Genomic DNA, 13,240 nt, shown 5'->3' on the forward strand with positions numbered 1-13,240 from the left:
TTTAATGTAGCCAAGGTGAACAATATAGGAACGAGGGAAAGATGCACAACGAAGAAGCTTGTCTTGGGCCACATCCCTTCAAAACATGACTGGGGGCCAGAAGGTCCACAGATCTGCACTGTTGCTGGGGCCACGAGGGCCTCCCACTCTGAAGACAAGGGCTTTGGCTCTTGCAGAATACATGGAGGGGTCCGGGGATGTGGAATGACATGGGGAGTGAGGGAGAGGTTCCAGCGATAGTCTGCTCTGGATTCTGCGCTTTACAGTGGACTTCCTTATAGGAGTTAGGAATGACTTCTTCCAAAGTCCTAGTTCTTGGCCTCGCAGATTACCCGAGCCATCAGATCACCAAATGGGGCCAGATGAAGGCTCTGCCCCACTGATACATCCCTCCTGGATAAACACACAGGGCCTCACTTTGTCTTTTCTTGCTCAAGGTGATGCTACCCGGTGGTCAGTCGTAATCTTCAGATGGGAACCACTGTCTGTGGGGACAGCCCAGACCTCTAGACAGTTCTGAGCTGCAAGACTAACCCCCATGGCCCCTTGAGAAAGTTCCGTACATGGACCCAATATCACACAGCTGTGTGATCACCCTCTGTCCTGGGTACAGCCCTCCTCCCCAGGAGGCTGTCAGAGGTAATGTGCTTGGTTCTTCCTGCCTCCATCTTCTCCCTCAGCACCTGCAAATGCACTCATACACACATGCATGCAAACGTGTGTGCGCACACACACACACACACACACACACACACACACACACACACACCCCAAACCAAGATGGATTAAAATACACGTGCAAAGAACAGGCAGTGGACGTTGATTAGGCAATGCTTCTTTCTGTTTATACAGACAAAAGTATGAAAAAAATGCTTTGTGAGCTCAGAAGGAATTCACAAGCCCAGTGTGGTTTCAGGGCCCTTGAAATGCCAGTCCTGTGCCCAGTGGGCTCTGCTGATGACATGACCATAACACAGCTGCCCAGGCACTGTCAGTGGGCCCCACTGGCCCCCAGAAGTGCTGACTTCCTGCCTGTGACCCTGGAGCTCAGAGCCTTGAGGATACCAATGCTTCTTGCTTGACAAAACAACAGGGAGGTCCCAGGACCCCTCAGAAGCTACTGTAGACCCCTTCAATGTTGCGCTCTCTCTGTACCCCTGGTCACACTGACACGGGGAGCAGGGAGACCCTTGCCAAGAAAAGTGATTCCGAAGGCAGAGCAACCCTAACACAACTGAATGGAACCTTCACCAATACGTGTGAGCTTACACCAACGTGTGTGAAAGGGGAGTCAGGAAGCCTTTCTGGGAAGTGCTGTCACCAAAAGCCCTGATGAGCACTCGTGTGTGTGCCGAGTGAGGAACACACGTGTGTGTGTGTGTCTGTGCAAACGTGTGTGTGCATGGGCGTGAGCGTAACGGTGTGTGAGTGCATGAGTGACCACCTGAGTACCGAGTGTCTGTACATGTGTGTGCACACGCATATGTGTGTTTATACAACTGAAGGTCAGGCCAGAATGAGGGCCCAGGCCCAGCCTCTTCTGAGTCTGTGTGTGGGTGATGGCCTGGCTCATTGTCAAGTGTTCGGGAGGCTGCCTTCCCTGGACCCAGTTTGCCCTTTCAGTGTTTAAGAGCCGGCTCTGGGCATGCCTGAAAATACCTTTAAGGCCAATCTTATGTGTCCTTTGCTCTATCACCTCCTCCCACCAACGAGAGATAGCCCTCTCCTGAGCCAGAGGCCACTGTGTGACCGCTAATTCCTCCTTCTCCAGAATGTTTTCCAAAAGGAAGTCAGCTTCACACTCTCCTTGTGCCCCCCTCCCAGTTGGGGGGCTCAGCTGGCAGGAGGAGAAGGAGGCGGTTGGCTTTTTATAGGTCTGCAGTTTTCCTTCAAGTCACCGAGTGCCTCCAATACTCAAAGCCTCACGCCTGGCACACATAAAAGAGATTCTAATCACTACACCTAATTAGAGGGAAGAGTACATTGTGGAGAAAAAAATTAAGCAGCATAAATATAATAAAAGGCGGTAATTAACAGTCCCACAAGGCGGATGCTGTGTTGACAGCTGAGGATGTGGAGAGAGGGTGGAAGAGGTCCGCTTCCCCATCCAAGAACCGTGGCCTCCCTGGTGGGGATGCTGGAGCCCCAGGTACAGGCTGAGCACTCCATGTAGAAAGCTCCACAAAGAAGCAGCCTAGACCCTTGCGGGGTGACTCACAAATGATATCCTGGGGGTGACGAGAGTCTGACTCCTAAATTTCCTTCTTGGATTTAGTGTGGCTGATTGCACTTCATAGTGGTGTTGGTAATTTTTTAAAAAAATATAAGCTGTGAAATATTCTTTCCTCTAAATCTCAGATCAGCCCTCCAGCCTTACGTTCCTTCTGAAGGAAGAGAGCTCAAGATTGCTTGAGTGTGTCATGGCAAGACACCCACGGGTCTCCCTGAGAAGAAAGTGCCAAAGCCATCCCAGCCAGGATCTTGGGCTGGAGACGGCTCTGGCGCTAGTGCGAGTCGCTCAGCCGAGTCCGACTCTTTGCGACCCCATGGACTGTAACCCGCCAGGCTCCTTTGTCCGTGGAATTCTTCAAGCAGGAATACTGGATTGGGTAGCCATTCCCTTCTCCACGGAATCGAACCTGGGTTTCCTGCATTGCAGGCAGATTCTGTACTGTCTGAGCCACCAAGGAAGCCTAGAAATGGCTCTAGTGGGGTTTGAAATGATCCCTACCTGGCTTGAGGTAGAGGTCCTGGAGGCAGGAGACCCAGGCCTAGCACTGCCCACTGCTGCCGGTGCGTGAGATGTACACACACACATACGCACACACATGCCTGACTCCCCACCACTCCATACCTTCCTTGCACTCCAAGGCCACGCGGGACTCCAGGTTGTCCATCTGCATTTGTAGCCGCTTCAGAGTCAGGTCACTCTCACGGGACTTGCGCTTGTAGGCGATGAGCACGGCCACGATGAAGATGATAAGCAGGCCGCCGGCCACGGCGATGCTGACGATGGCGGGCAGGCTGAGCGGGCTGTCCGGGGCTATGTACACCATCCCTGGGGAGTACTCCATGCCACCGACTCGGGCCTGGTGGAGACACGCCGGGGGAGAGGGAGCTGGGTGTGGGGACAGAGCATCCCAGGGAACAGATCCAAGCCACTGGTGAGCTGGGCACCAGGGCCGGATGAGGTAAATGGCTCCAGGGAGGAGGATTATCACTGGCCGTGAAAGCAGACGAGTGGCCGTCAGGGGCAGAGGGAGGATGGATGGCTCAGCTTTCCCCCAGAACTGGAAAAGCCACGCGTTATTTTATTCGGGAGCAAACATGGCCATCTTCATGAGGAAATGGCATTCAACTGGAATCTAAAAAAATCCTGCTGCTGCTGCTAAGTCGCTTCAGTCGGGTCCGATTCTGTGCGACCCCATAGATGGCAGCCCACCTGGCTCTCGCGTCTCTGGGATTCTCTAGGCAAGAATACTACATGACCTCAAAGACTGGCTGCCCGAAGACTCATCCCATCCTGAGGACTGATGACTCAGGCACAGGGCGTGATGTTATGTCCAGCCTGGGTCAACAACACTCCTCCTGGGGAAGCACCTCTTGCTTCTAACAGGTGACTTGGCGTGCATATCTGCTCAGTCGTGTCTGACTCTTTGCGACCCCATGGACTGTAGCCCACCAGGCTCCTCTGTCCATGGGATTCTCCAGGCAAGAATACTGGAGTGGGTTGCCATTCCCTTTTCCAGGGGACCTTCCTGACCCCAGGGATCGAACTCATGCCTTTTATGTCTCCTGGATTGGCAGGTGGGTCCCTTACCACTGAGTCACCTGGGAAACCCGACAGGTGGCTGAGCACATCACTGGATGCTGTTTGGCATTGCCCTTACTGTAGCACCAGCCAGTATGGAAAGAATGACAATACAGAAGAAAGAAATTTGAAGTGAGATGGGGAGAAGAAACTGGGGTGTGTGGGCAAGCCAGGAGGAACGTTCAGGAAAGCCAGAATCCCCTCGGAAAGCCCCGATGGCCCAGGATGGAGCGGGACCACTCCTCCCACAGCATCCCTGGTGCCCGCCCATCCGGGGTGGGTCCTGCCAGCCTCACCATCACTTTGTGCCTGCCGATGAGGTTGGGGGACTCGCAGAGCAGCTGCACATCCGACACCGTGACGGCGCACGGCTTCTCCCCAACCAGCACGGTGTAGTTCAGCTTCACATTGCCCCCAGCCACAGGTGGGATCAGATTCCTGCCCTGCACGGAGAGGAGCGCCTGAGTTCCCACTCCAGAGCCAGGAGCACAGATATTGGCTGGTTACCATGTCCTCCCACCCCGAGGCCCCATCCTTCTGGGGAGCTGGTGGAGAGGCCACCTTCGCTGGTTAAGTTAAAAAAATTCGTAACACCTATACTACCACACTACAATTCCCCTTTCCTCAGTGGGAATCAATAATCAAGGTACTCTTTTCAGCTTCTCCCAAAGGCAGCCTCAGAATCCTTCTCAACACAGAGCTGTAGTCAGTCACTACCAGTTGATTCAAATTGTCATATGAGTTAAAATTAATTTATTATCCATGCTGCAAAGAAGCCATAGAAGGTGGTTTGCAAAGAGCTTTGCAAGAGGAAGCAGTATGAGTCTTTGACCTCCCAAGTCCTGGACTCAGGCCAAAGCTGGGAGTCAGATGGGCAGCATGGATCCGGCTGCCCTGACTAGGCTTTTGTGACCCACAAAGAGAGTGCACATCTTAGTACAGACTCATAGGGAGTGTTTACCATAGTCTGCGCTGTAACACAACCTCTGCTAGCTAGTGACACCACCATGAGATCTGGCAAAAGGCCGTGACTCCTGGCCTTTTCCTGGGACATGGAAAGCCTCCCCTGGCATACTTTCTACCTCCCGCATCAATCTACCTTCAGGATGATGGGTGTGCCAGGCTTGAGCTCCAGGATTCCCGAGGGGCTGAAGGCCTCAAACACAGGGTTGGGGTAGTAGGTGAAGTTGGTCATGTTGAGGATTAGCAGGGACTGGACATTGTCCAGGATGAAGCCAAACTCCTCAGGCCTCTCTGTCAGGTCGGACTGGTGGTCGGGCCCCAGAGCGAGGGCTGGAGCCTGGCAGGTCATCTCAGTGGCATTCAGAACCTCGCAGAGCTGGGGAGGAGCCAGAGAAGGAGGTTTATGTCTCGGGTCTCCACACACCCACAGCCCCAGCCACCCACCGGGCCTCCCTCCGTGGTGCTGTATAGCGTGGTGTTGACACGGGACTGTTATAGATGGGTCCCAATCGCCTGGCCTGGACATTCAAGGACAAGCTCTGCAGCTGGCCCCTACCTCTGCTCTGCCCACAGCAGCTGTGGCAGGCACTAGGCTATCTCTAAGCTAAGGAGTGGCACAGGAGATCAGAGGAGGAAGGAAGAAGGATCTGAAACCTCAGAAACCCAGGAGCAATGGGTTTCTCCATGCCTCTAGCCAGCGTGTGGAAGTGGCCTCATGCCTGCTCCCCCATCCCACTGTCCCAGTGTCCACCAGTACACGATGAGTCATCAGTGTATGAGATGAGCCTGCCTGAGCCCCTGGAGAGCCCCACACCCTCTAGGGCAGCCCCATCCGAGCCCTCTAGCCCGGGTCTCACATTGATGTGCTCCTTCCCTCCATGCTTGGCCCGGATCTGGGGGTTCTGTATGAGGTCCAGGTGAGTCCCCCACACAGCGATGGGTGTGTTTCCACTGACCGGGGAGAAAGAAGAAGGCGTGTAAAGACAGGGACGGGAATAGCAATGACTCTTGAGCACAAAGATGATGATGACGGCCAATCAGGCTGAGCTCTGGCACTGAAGATAATGATTACCGGGGGGCATGATGACGTTCATGGGGACAAGATGACAAGTGACTGTATAATAATAAGGATGAGCTCTCAGCAGCCAAGGGGAAGACAGTGATGACCAGATGTCCACAGCCGTCCTGTGCTGAGCTCATTCAGAGCATGGACACCCCATGGAGGCTGAACCTGCAGCACGGCCCTCTTGCCCTTTCCCCCTGCTGCCCCCTGCCCCAGCCTCCTGACCTGAGCCAGCTGATTCTCTGTAGCCCCCCGGGGTCTCTTCCCCTGCTCTTCCCAGTCTCAGGGAACTTTCTTCACACTGGCCTTGCTCCAGACCGTCTTCTACCAGACCCTCCAAAGTCTAAGCACGGGACAATCACACTACAAATTTCCACCTTAGAGGCTTCAGCTGGCTGGGACCTGGGAAAGGCTGAGGCTCGGACACTCAGGAACCTCCTGTAAGAATGTAAATATGAAACATTCCAGGGCCCTCGCAGCCTGGGCGGGGGTCAGCTGGAGGGTTGCCGATAGGAGAGATCACAGGACTTGTCTTTGGGTAGCTTTGCACTGGAAACCTGGATGCCACTGTCCTACCCTCAGTGCCACTGAGACGCTGGCACGGGATGGGGAGCCCCAACCACTCAGAACACACCTCCAGCCTTCCACTCAATGTGAGGGTGACTGGGGGTGATTGCCGAGTGCTGGGAAGGCCAACACCTCTATTTCTGTGACAGCGACACGAGGAAGAGCTGAATTAAACCAGGCTGTGAATGCCTTGGAGAACCATAGAGTTTGTCTAAGAATAGGGGGCCGTGCCAACTTCCTGGACTTACCAGGCCCTGGGGGCAAATCCTGGAATAGTTTTTACAGGTTCTTTGCCCCTCTCTGTGTCTTATATTTATCTGCTTCCCGGTTACAGTTAAAGCTTGTAAGGCCTGGGCCTTAGAGAGAGTAACTGTTGAGGACAACAAAGGCTCCCAAAGGCTGCCTTTCGTCTGAGTGTGTAAGGCCAGGTGGCAAACTTCCTGTAAAGGGCCAGAGCGTAAATCTTTCAGGCTCCTTGGGGCCATATGATCTGTCGTAATTACTCAGTTCCGCTGCTGTGGTGAGCAGGCAGCTAGAGACAAAACATATACGGATGAGTATGGCCGTGTTCCAATAAAACTTTATTTATGAAATCAGGCAGACAGCCAGATTTGGCCCCTGGGCTGGAGTCTACTGACCCTGTTTAAAAGACTGTTTTCTGGACTGGAGTCGTCATTGACCCCTCTCAGCTTGTGGAGACCACATCTTTATGCTTTGCCCGGTCTCCTGACCCCAGACAGCCTCTAGAGCTGAAGTGGCCAGTGGGGTGGGCTGAGGATGGGGGGTGGGGAGGAAGGGAGGGGAGGGGAGGGGAGCCAGGCACTGCACTGTGTGTTTGTTGCTCGCATAATCCTCTCGGGGTCCTATGAGAAACCTTGGGTCCAGGGAAGCTAGCTAATCTTTAAGGTCCCTTGGCTGCTAAGCAGTGGAGCTGAGTTACACTCAGTCCTTCTAACCCTAAGTCTACTTCCCACCCTGCCCCCCTACCCAGGCATTGATACAAAGGTTTCCCAATGATCACCAGGGAGCATCCATGCCGTCAGGATGCCCTCAGCAGCCCCGTCCAGCCTCCTAGTTACCCGTGCATACGTGTGTGCTAGGTCGCTTCAGTCATGTCTGATTCTGTGCAACCCTTTGGACTGTAGTCTTCCAGGCTTCTCTGTCCATGGGATTCTCCAGCCAAGAATACTGGAGTGGGTTGCCATTCCCTTCTCCAGGGGATCTTCCCTACCCAGGGATCGAACTTGCATCCCTTATGTTTTTTGCATCAGCAAGCAGGTTCTTTAGCACTAGCGCCACCTGGGAAGCCCAAAATTCCCACCAAGATTTGAACTCGGATAGCTGGGTTCAGAATCCAGAGCGCTCACCATTTTCCTAGTTGCCCACCAATCCTCAAATCGGGGACTGTAAGCTCCTGCTGGCCAGAGTTTGGCCTCCAGGGCCGGGTCCCGCTCAGAGGCGTTCTCAGTAGAAAGAGGGAACCCCTGCCGGAACATCTGACCCACACCAAGCCCAGTCCATCTCCTAGGTTTCTGAGACTCAAGGAGGGAAACCCAAGGTCGGGGCAGCCCCTACCTGACAATGCTCCACTCGGGCTCGATCCGCACGATGGTGGGATCCTCCACGTACTGGAAGAACAGGTCCTGGTGGATCTTGGCCCTGTCCACCTGCACCGTCACCTTCATTTCCAGCACCTCATCTGAGGACGTTGTGTTGCAGACGATGTAGGATGGAGAGCGCCTGGAGGGAGGAGGGGAGACAGAGAGCTGGGATCCTGGGTGTCGGGCAGGACCGTGGTCTGGGGTCAGGGCCCTCCTGCACCCCTCCCTGTTCATCAGACTCCTTGGGGGCAGTGGGTGAGCGCTGCCCTGGACACTACTAATCTGAGATCTACTGATCAAGACTCTGTCCTTGACCCAACTATAGACAGGTTCCTCGGAGCCTGCTTTTTTGACTAGGCTTCTTTCTGGGGTCCTGCCTTCCACTAGCCTACTCCCATTTTTAGCAAGAATCCTGCTAACTCAATTTAGTAAGAATCCCCCACCCCACCCTGATATCTAAGTACCCCTGATATCTGGGCAGCTTCTGTCTCCCTCACTCTTGATACCTGATCACCTTGACTGCCTTCAGCAAGAGTCTTGTTAAGTCGGTTTAGCAAGAATCCTCTTAACCTTGTTTCCTCTTAGTAATTTTCCATCCTCAGCCTCCCTCACTGCTCCTTGGCTATAAATCCCCAGCTATCTGCTGTATTTGAAGTCTGATCTCTAGCCCCATTGCGATAGTCCTGACACCTATTGCAGCAGTCCTGAACAAGCTCTTTCTTACCATTTTAACAAGTGTCAGAGCCATGTTTTCTGGAACACTCAGGCAAGGTCTGGCCTGGCCTGATTTAGATCAGGCCCTCAGTATAGCGCTCTCCCAGGATGATCTCTCTCTGCAGAGGACAATCTCTCTGCAGAGCTTCCTGCCAACCACATCTCTTCTAGCTATGGATTAGATGTACCTCTCACCTCCCGCCTCCTTCCCAACCCTCACCCCACCCCAGGTTCCTGGCTCCTGGTTCCTGGAAGGTGTGTCCTCCTGGGACTGGACACTGGAACTAGAGGAAGGAAAAGAAAGTCGGTTGCCTTTGGAGGTTCTGTGACACTCGGCCAGGTTTTAGCAGTCCTGGCTGGCACTGCAGTAGCTGCCCAGAGCTAACCCAGGGGGCAGATAACCCTAGATTCCAAACCCTGTCCTATGGAACCCTAGGGTCCTGCACAGCGGGTGGTATGGGGGCACCCAGGCTAAATGGTAGGAGACAGCATGACAGGTCCATCCAGGGTAGGGATCCCTGGCAGGTCCCCGGAATGAGCCACAGCCAAGCATGCCCATAAAGTCTCCTCTCAGAGAGAATGGTCACTTTCTCAGGAAGGAAGAAGCACCTCCAAAAGGCCAGCTGGAGTCAGCCCCGCCCACCCTCTGCGCCAGGATCCCTGGAGCTGGCCCTGAGGTGAGTTACCTGTGGAAGAGGCAGGGCTGCTTGCCGAACATCACCACCACGTTGCTGCCTGCGTTCAGGTTGGTGCCCGTGATGGTCACCTGTGTGCCTCCGGACCTGGGCCCCCGGCTAGGCTTCAGGTCTGAGAGAGTCAGCGTCTGTGCAGGAAAGGATCTGGCCTGAGGATGCTTCTGGGCAGGCCCAAGGCAGCGCCCCATCCTGGAGCCGCCTTCCAGAATCCTTAGTCATGGAAGCCTCCCAGCAAGCAGGTACATATGCCCTTCATATATATATATATACACATATATATACACTTAATCGCTCTATCAATTCTACAAGGTAGGCATCATTGCCCATCTTAAAGACAAGAGTCAGAGATGTTAAATTTCCAAGGTCATAGTATTCTTGCCTGGAAAATCCCATGGATGGAGGAGCCTGGTGAGCTGCAGTCCATGGGGTCGCTAAGAGTCGGACTCCACTGAGCGACTTCACTTTCACGCACTGGAGAAGGAAATGGCAACCCACTCCAGTGTTCTTGCCTGGAGAATCCCAGGGACAGGGGAGCCTGGCGGGCTGCCGGCTATGGGGTCGCAGAGTCGGACACGACTGAAGCGACTCGGCAGCAGCGGAGTGAAGCAGTGGCCTGAGACACAACTCCGGGGCTGGAGTTCACCCCCTCACCAGTCTACAGCATGGGTTCCTTTCAAGAAGATGAGTCGCCCCGTCCACAGGCCTCTCACAGAGAGCTGCTGAAAGCTCCCAGAAGCCAGGGCCACAGGATGTGTGAGTTCCACAGAAACCCAGCAGAAGAAGCAAAGAAAGGTCAAGGGATGGAGTGAAGAGTCGGACTGGGGGTGGGGTGGGGGGGGGGCGGGGGACGGCTCTGTGAGCTGAGGATTTGGAGTTTCAGTTTGTTCTTTCATTAGCATTTTAATGGAAAAAACTTTCCTTAGTCCCAGGTGAGAAGCCTGTATCTGCATTTAAATGAAGATTTCTCCCTACTCTACTCCCATAAAGAATTCAGCACCAAAAGTTGAACCCACTCAGCTCCTCGAAGCGGGCAGGCCACCTCCGCTCGGAGAGGCCTCGATCAATAACACAAGGGGAGGAGAAGTGTCAAGCGAAGCCCGCAGCCCGGCGGCCTGACAGGGGCGGCCTCGGCTGTCTCTGGGCACACGGGCGGGGAAGCGCCGGGACACACGAGTACCATTGCGCGGGCGCGTTCGCGGGCCCGCTCACCCGGTCCCTGCTGATCTCGAACCTGGCAGCCCCGTGGCACCCACCAAGCCCAGGAAAGGCTTATCCTGGCTCTGATGCTGGCTCACCCTGAGATCCGCGCAAAGATGGGAAGAAGCTTAGGAAAGAGCCTTCCTTTTTCAGCTTTGCCTAGATCGCGCTGTGTGACCTGGCGCAAATCACTCAACCTCTCTGATTACAAAGAATGAAAAAAAAAGAAGCGCCTGACAATTTTCTGGCTCTAACCTCTCACCGATGGTGCCTTTGTCCTGCAGTCTGTAACGGGAGAGCTTTCAAAGGTGGCTCCTGCTGACCTCCCCAGAGAGGAAAGGGGGTGTGAGTGAGTGACTTAGGGGTAGGGGCCAAGTGAAACAGAAAACAGATTTTCTGACAGCCTGATGGGTAGAAGGGGTAGAGGTGAGTAATCCTGGCTTTGCAGTGGCATTTCTGTGTGGGGTTAACAGGGCCCGGAATTATTCCAGGGGCCCAGGAGAGGGCGATAGGGGCAGGTGTTTAAAAATGGTGAGAAATTATTCATTATGCAAGGCTTGCTTCACAAATATTTCTCAGTGGGTCTGCATCAAAGTTGGTATTTTTTTGCCACCTCCTCCCCTGGCTCCCATCCTTCACAGAGATCTCTAGGGATGGAACTGGTAACAAGCCTGAGAGTGCTGACTTGGGGTCTGTTGGCCTTGGCATCATGGTTTGGGGTGAATAAACCCACACATCAGAGCCTGGCTTAATTTGTGGAGGGAAACTGAGGCAGACCCAAACTTTGGCCTGAACTTGCATTACTTTGCCAACAAAGGTCCATCTAGTCAAAGCTATGGTTTTTCCAGTAGTCATGTATGGATGTGAGAGTTGGAATATAAAGAAAGCTGAGCGCTGAAGAATTGATGCTTTTGAACTGTGGTGTTGGAGAAGACTTGTGAGAGTCCCTTGGACAGCAAGGAGATCCAACCAGCCCATCCTAAAGGAAATCAGTCCTGAATATTCATTGTAAGGACTGATGCTGAAGCTAAAACTCCAATACTTTGGCCACCTGATGCGAAGAACCAACTCATTGGAAAAGACCCCGATGCTGGGAAAGATTGCAGGTAGGAGGAGAAGGGGGCGACAGAGGATGAGATGGTTGGATCATATCACCGACTTGTTGGACATGAGTTTAAGCCAGCTCCAGGAGATGGTGATGGACAGGGAAGCCTGGCGTGCTGCAGTCCATGGGGTTGCAAAGAGTCAGACACAACTGAGCAACTGAACTGAACTGGCGCTGGGTAGGGGGGCTCCCCAGCATCACCAGGCCCTGAGAAGTACCCCTACTCCCCAGAGGAGCCAGAAAGGGGCTCCCCAGCTGAATCAGGAGGGCTTCTGTGGGAGGTCCCAAGAGTGCCCCCAGTAAGCTGCCTAGCAGGGTGGGAAGACAATGAAGGCTCTGAGGTGCTGGGAGAAGGGGAACATGATGGAGGAGCATTCTGTCCTTCCTGCCTCCTTGCTGTGACTCACAGCTGGGGAACTTTTGCTCCTCATTCCCACCATGAACTCCTAGAAGCTCTGTTGCTGGCAGTTGTACGGAGGCACTCAATGATCAGATCTTTAAATGCAACCTGGGCTATAGGTGGAGGCTGAGGACCCTAGCACCATTCACCCTTCCTGAAGCTCTTCCCAAGAGGTTGTGTATCCACAGGATAGTTCATCAAATAGAAAAGTGACCCATGTCTGGGTTCCCAAGACCCCTTGGACCAGTGCATTTTTGCCTTGTGGCCACACCTCACATCTTCCTAGCCCTTCCTCTCCCATAGACCCCTGCCTCCTGGCTCCCTTCTGCTCCCATCTTTTGGTGCCCTTCCACGTCACACCTTATGCCAGGAACAGCCTCCCACTACTCGAGATCCATATGGAAAGCTGTATTCTGTCTTAGACAGATCCTGCCTTTCCTTCTGGCTCCTTCCATGAAGGCTTCCCTCAATACTCTACATCCAACCATATCCTGCTCCAGGGTAGAAATGATCATGCTGGCAAGACTGATCTTCCCTGAGAGCAGAAGGAAGAGGCTTTTGAATGTCTCCTGCCAGGACAGGTTCTAGGAGTTAAGCCCAAGAGCAGACAGCACAGAAGGAACAGCGGAAGAAGGAGACAGAGAAGAGAAGGAAGTCGGGCCACTCAAAGCCTTGAGGAAGGATTGGATATGTGGGCAGAGCAGACCGAGGAACTTGGACGAAGTCTAGAGGCAGTGGGCACCCTGGGCTCTCCTGGAGCTGGGGGCTGACATGATGAAAATGGTATCCCCCCATGTGGCTGGATTAGAATGGGCTCAGGCCAATGGCGGGGATTTAAGGGGGCCAGTGTAATGGCACAGGAATGGGGAGAGTCAGACTCCAGGACATGGTGATGGAGGGACTGACATCAGATGTCAGGGGATGCTGAGTCACGAGGCCACCGAGGTGGTGGGCCCGGGTGACAGGAATGGGCAAGTGAGGGGACACACTGTTTATAGGAGCTGACAGCGGGTCTACCCTCCCATGGGTATGGGAGTTGATGGCAGGACATCCGGGGACAATGGCCTTTGAGAAGCCTGGCTGGAAACATACCAGAGACAGCTGAGGCACAAAGCAAACATCAG

General features: G+C 53.9%; 1 protein-coding gene across 3 annotated transcripts in view; it reads right to left on the bottom strand.

The window, feature by feature from the left end:
* The window catches only part of PLXNA4 (plexin A4), a 499,413-nt gene that overhangs the window by 58,507 nt on the left and 427,666 nt on the right, over positions 1-13,240 (bottom strand). For all 3 annotated transcript variants that reach the window (XM_012177152.5, XM_042248843.2, XM_042248844.2), the window contains 6 exons: positions 9,406-9,542; positions 7,980-8,144; positions 5,632-5,725; positions 4,911-5,150; positions 4,108-4,254; positions 2,855-3,089 (listed from right to left, as the gene is read on the bottom strand). In XM_012177152.5, coding sequence (XP_012032542.3) covers positions 2,855-3,089; positions 4,108-4,254; positions 4,911-5,150; positions 5,632-5,725; positions 7,980-8,144; positions 9,406-9,542 — 1,018 coding nt within the window. The remainder of the gene's footprint in view (positions 1-2,854; positions 3,090-4,107; positions 4,255-4,910; positions 5,151-5,631; positions 5,726-7,979; positions 8,145-9,405; positions 9,543-13,240) is intronic.

The sequence above is a fragment of the Ovis aries genome, chromosome 4, assembly GCF_016772045.2.
Source record: "Ovis aries strain OAR_USU_Benz2616 breed Rambouillet chromosome 4, ARS-UI_Ramb_v3.0, whole genome shotgun sequence".
In the NCBI taxonomy this organism is placed as follows: Eukaryota; Metazoa; Chordata; class Mammalia; order Artiodactyla; family Bovidae; genus Ovis; species Ovis aries.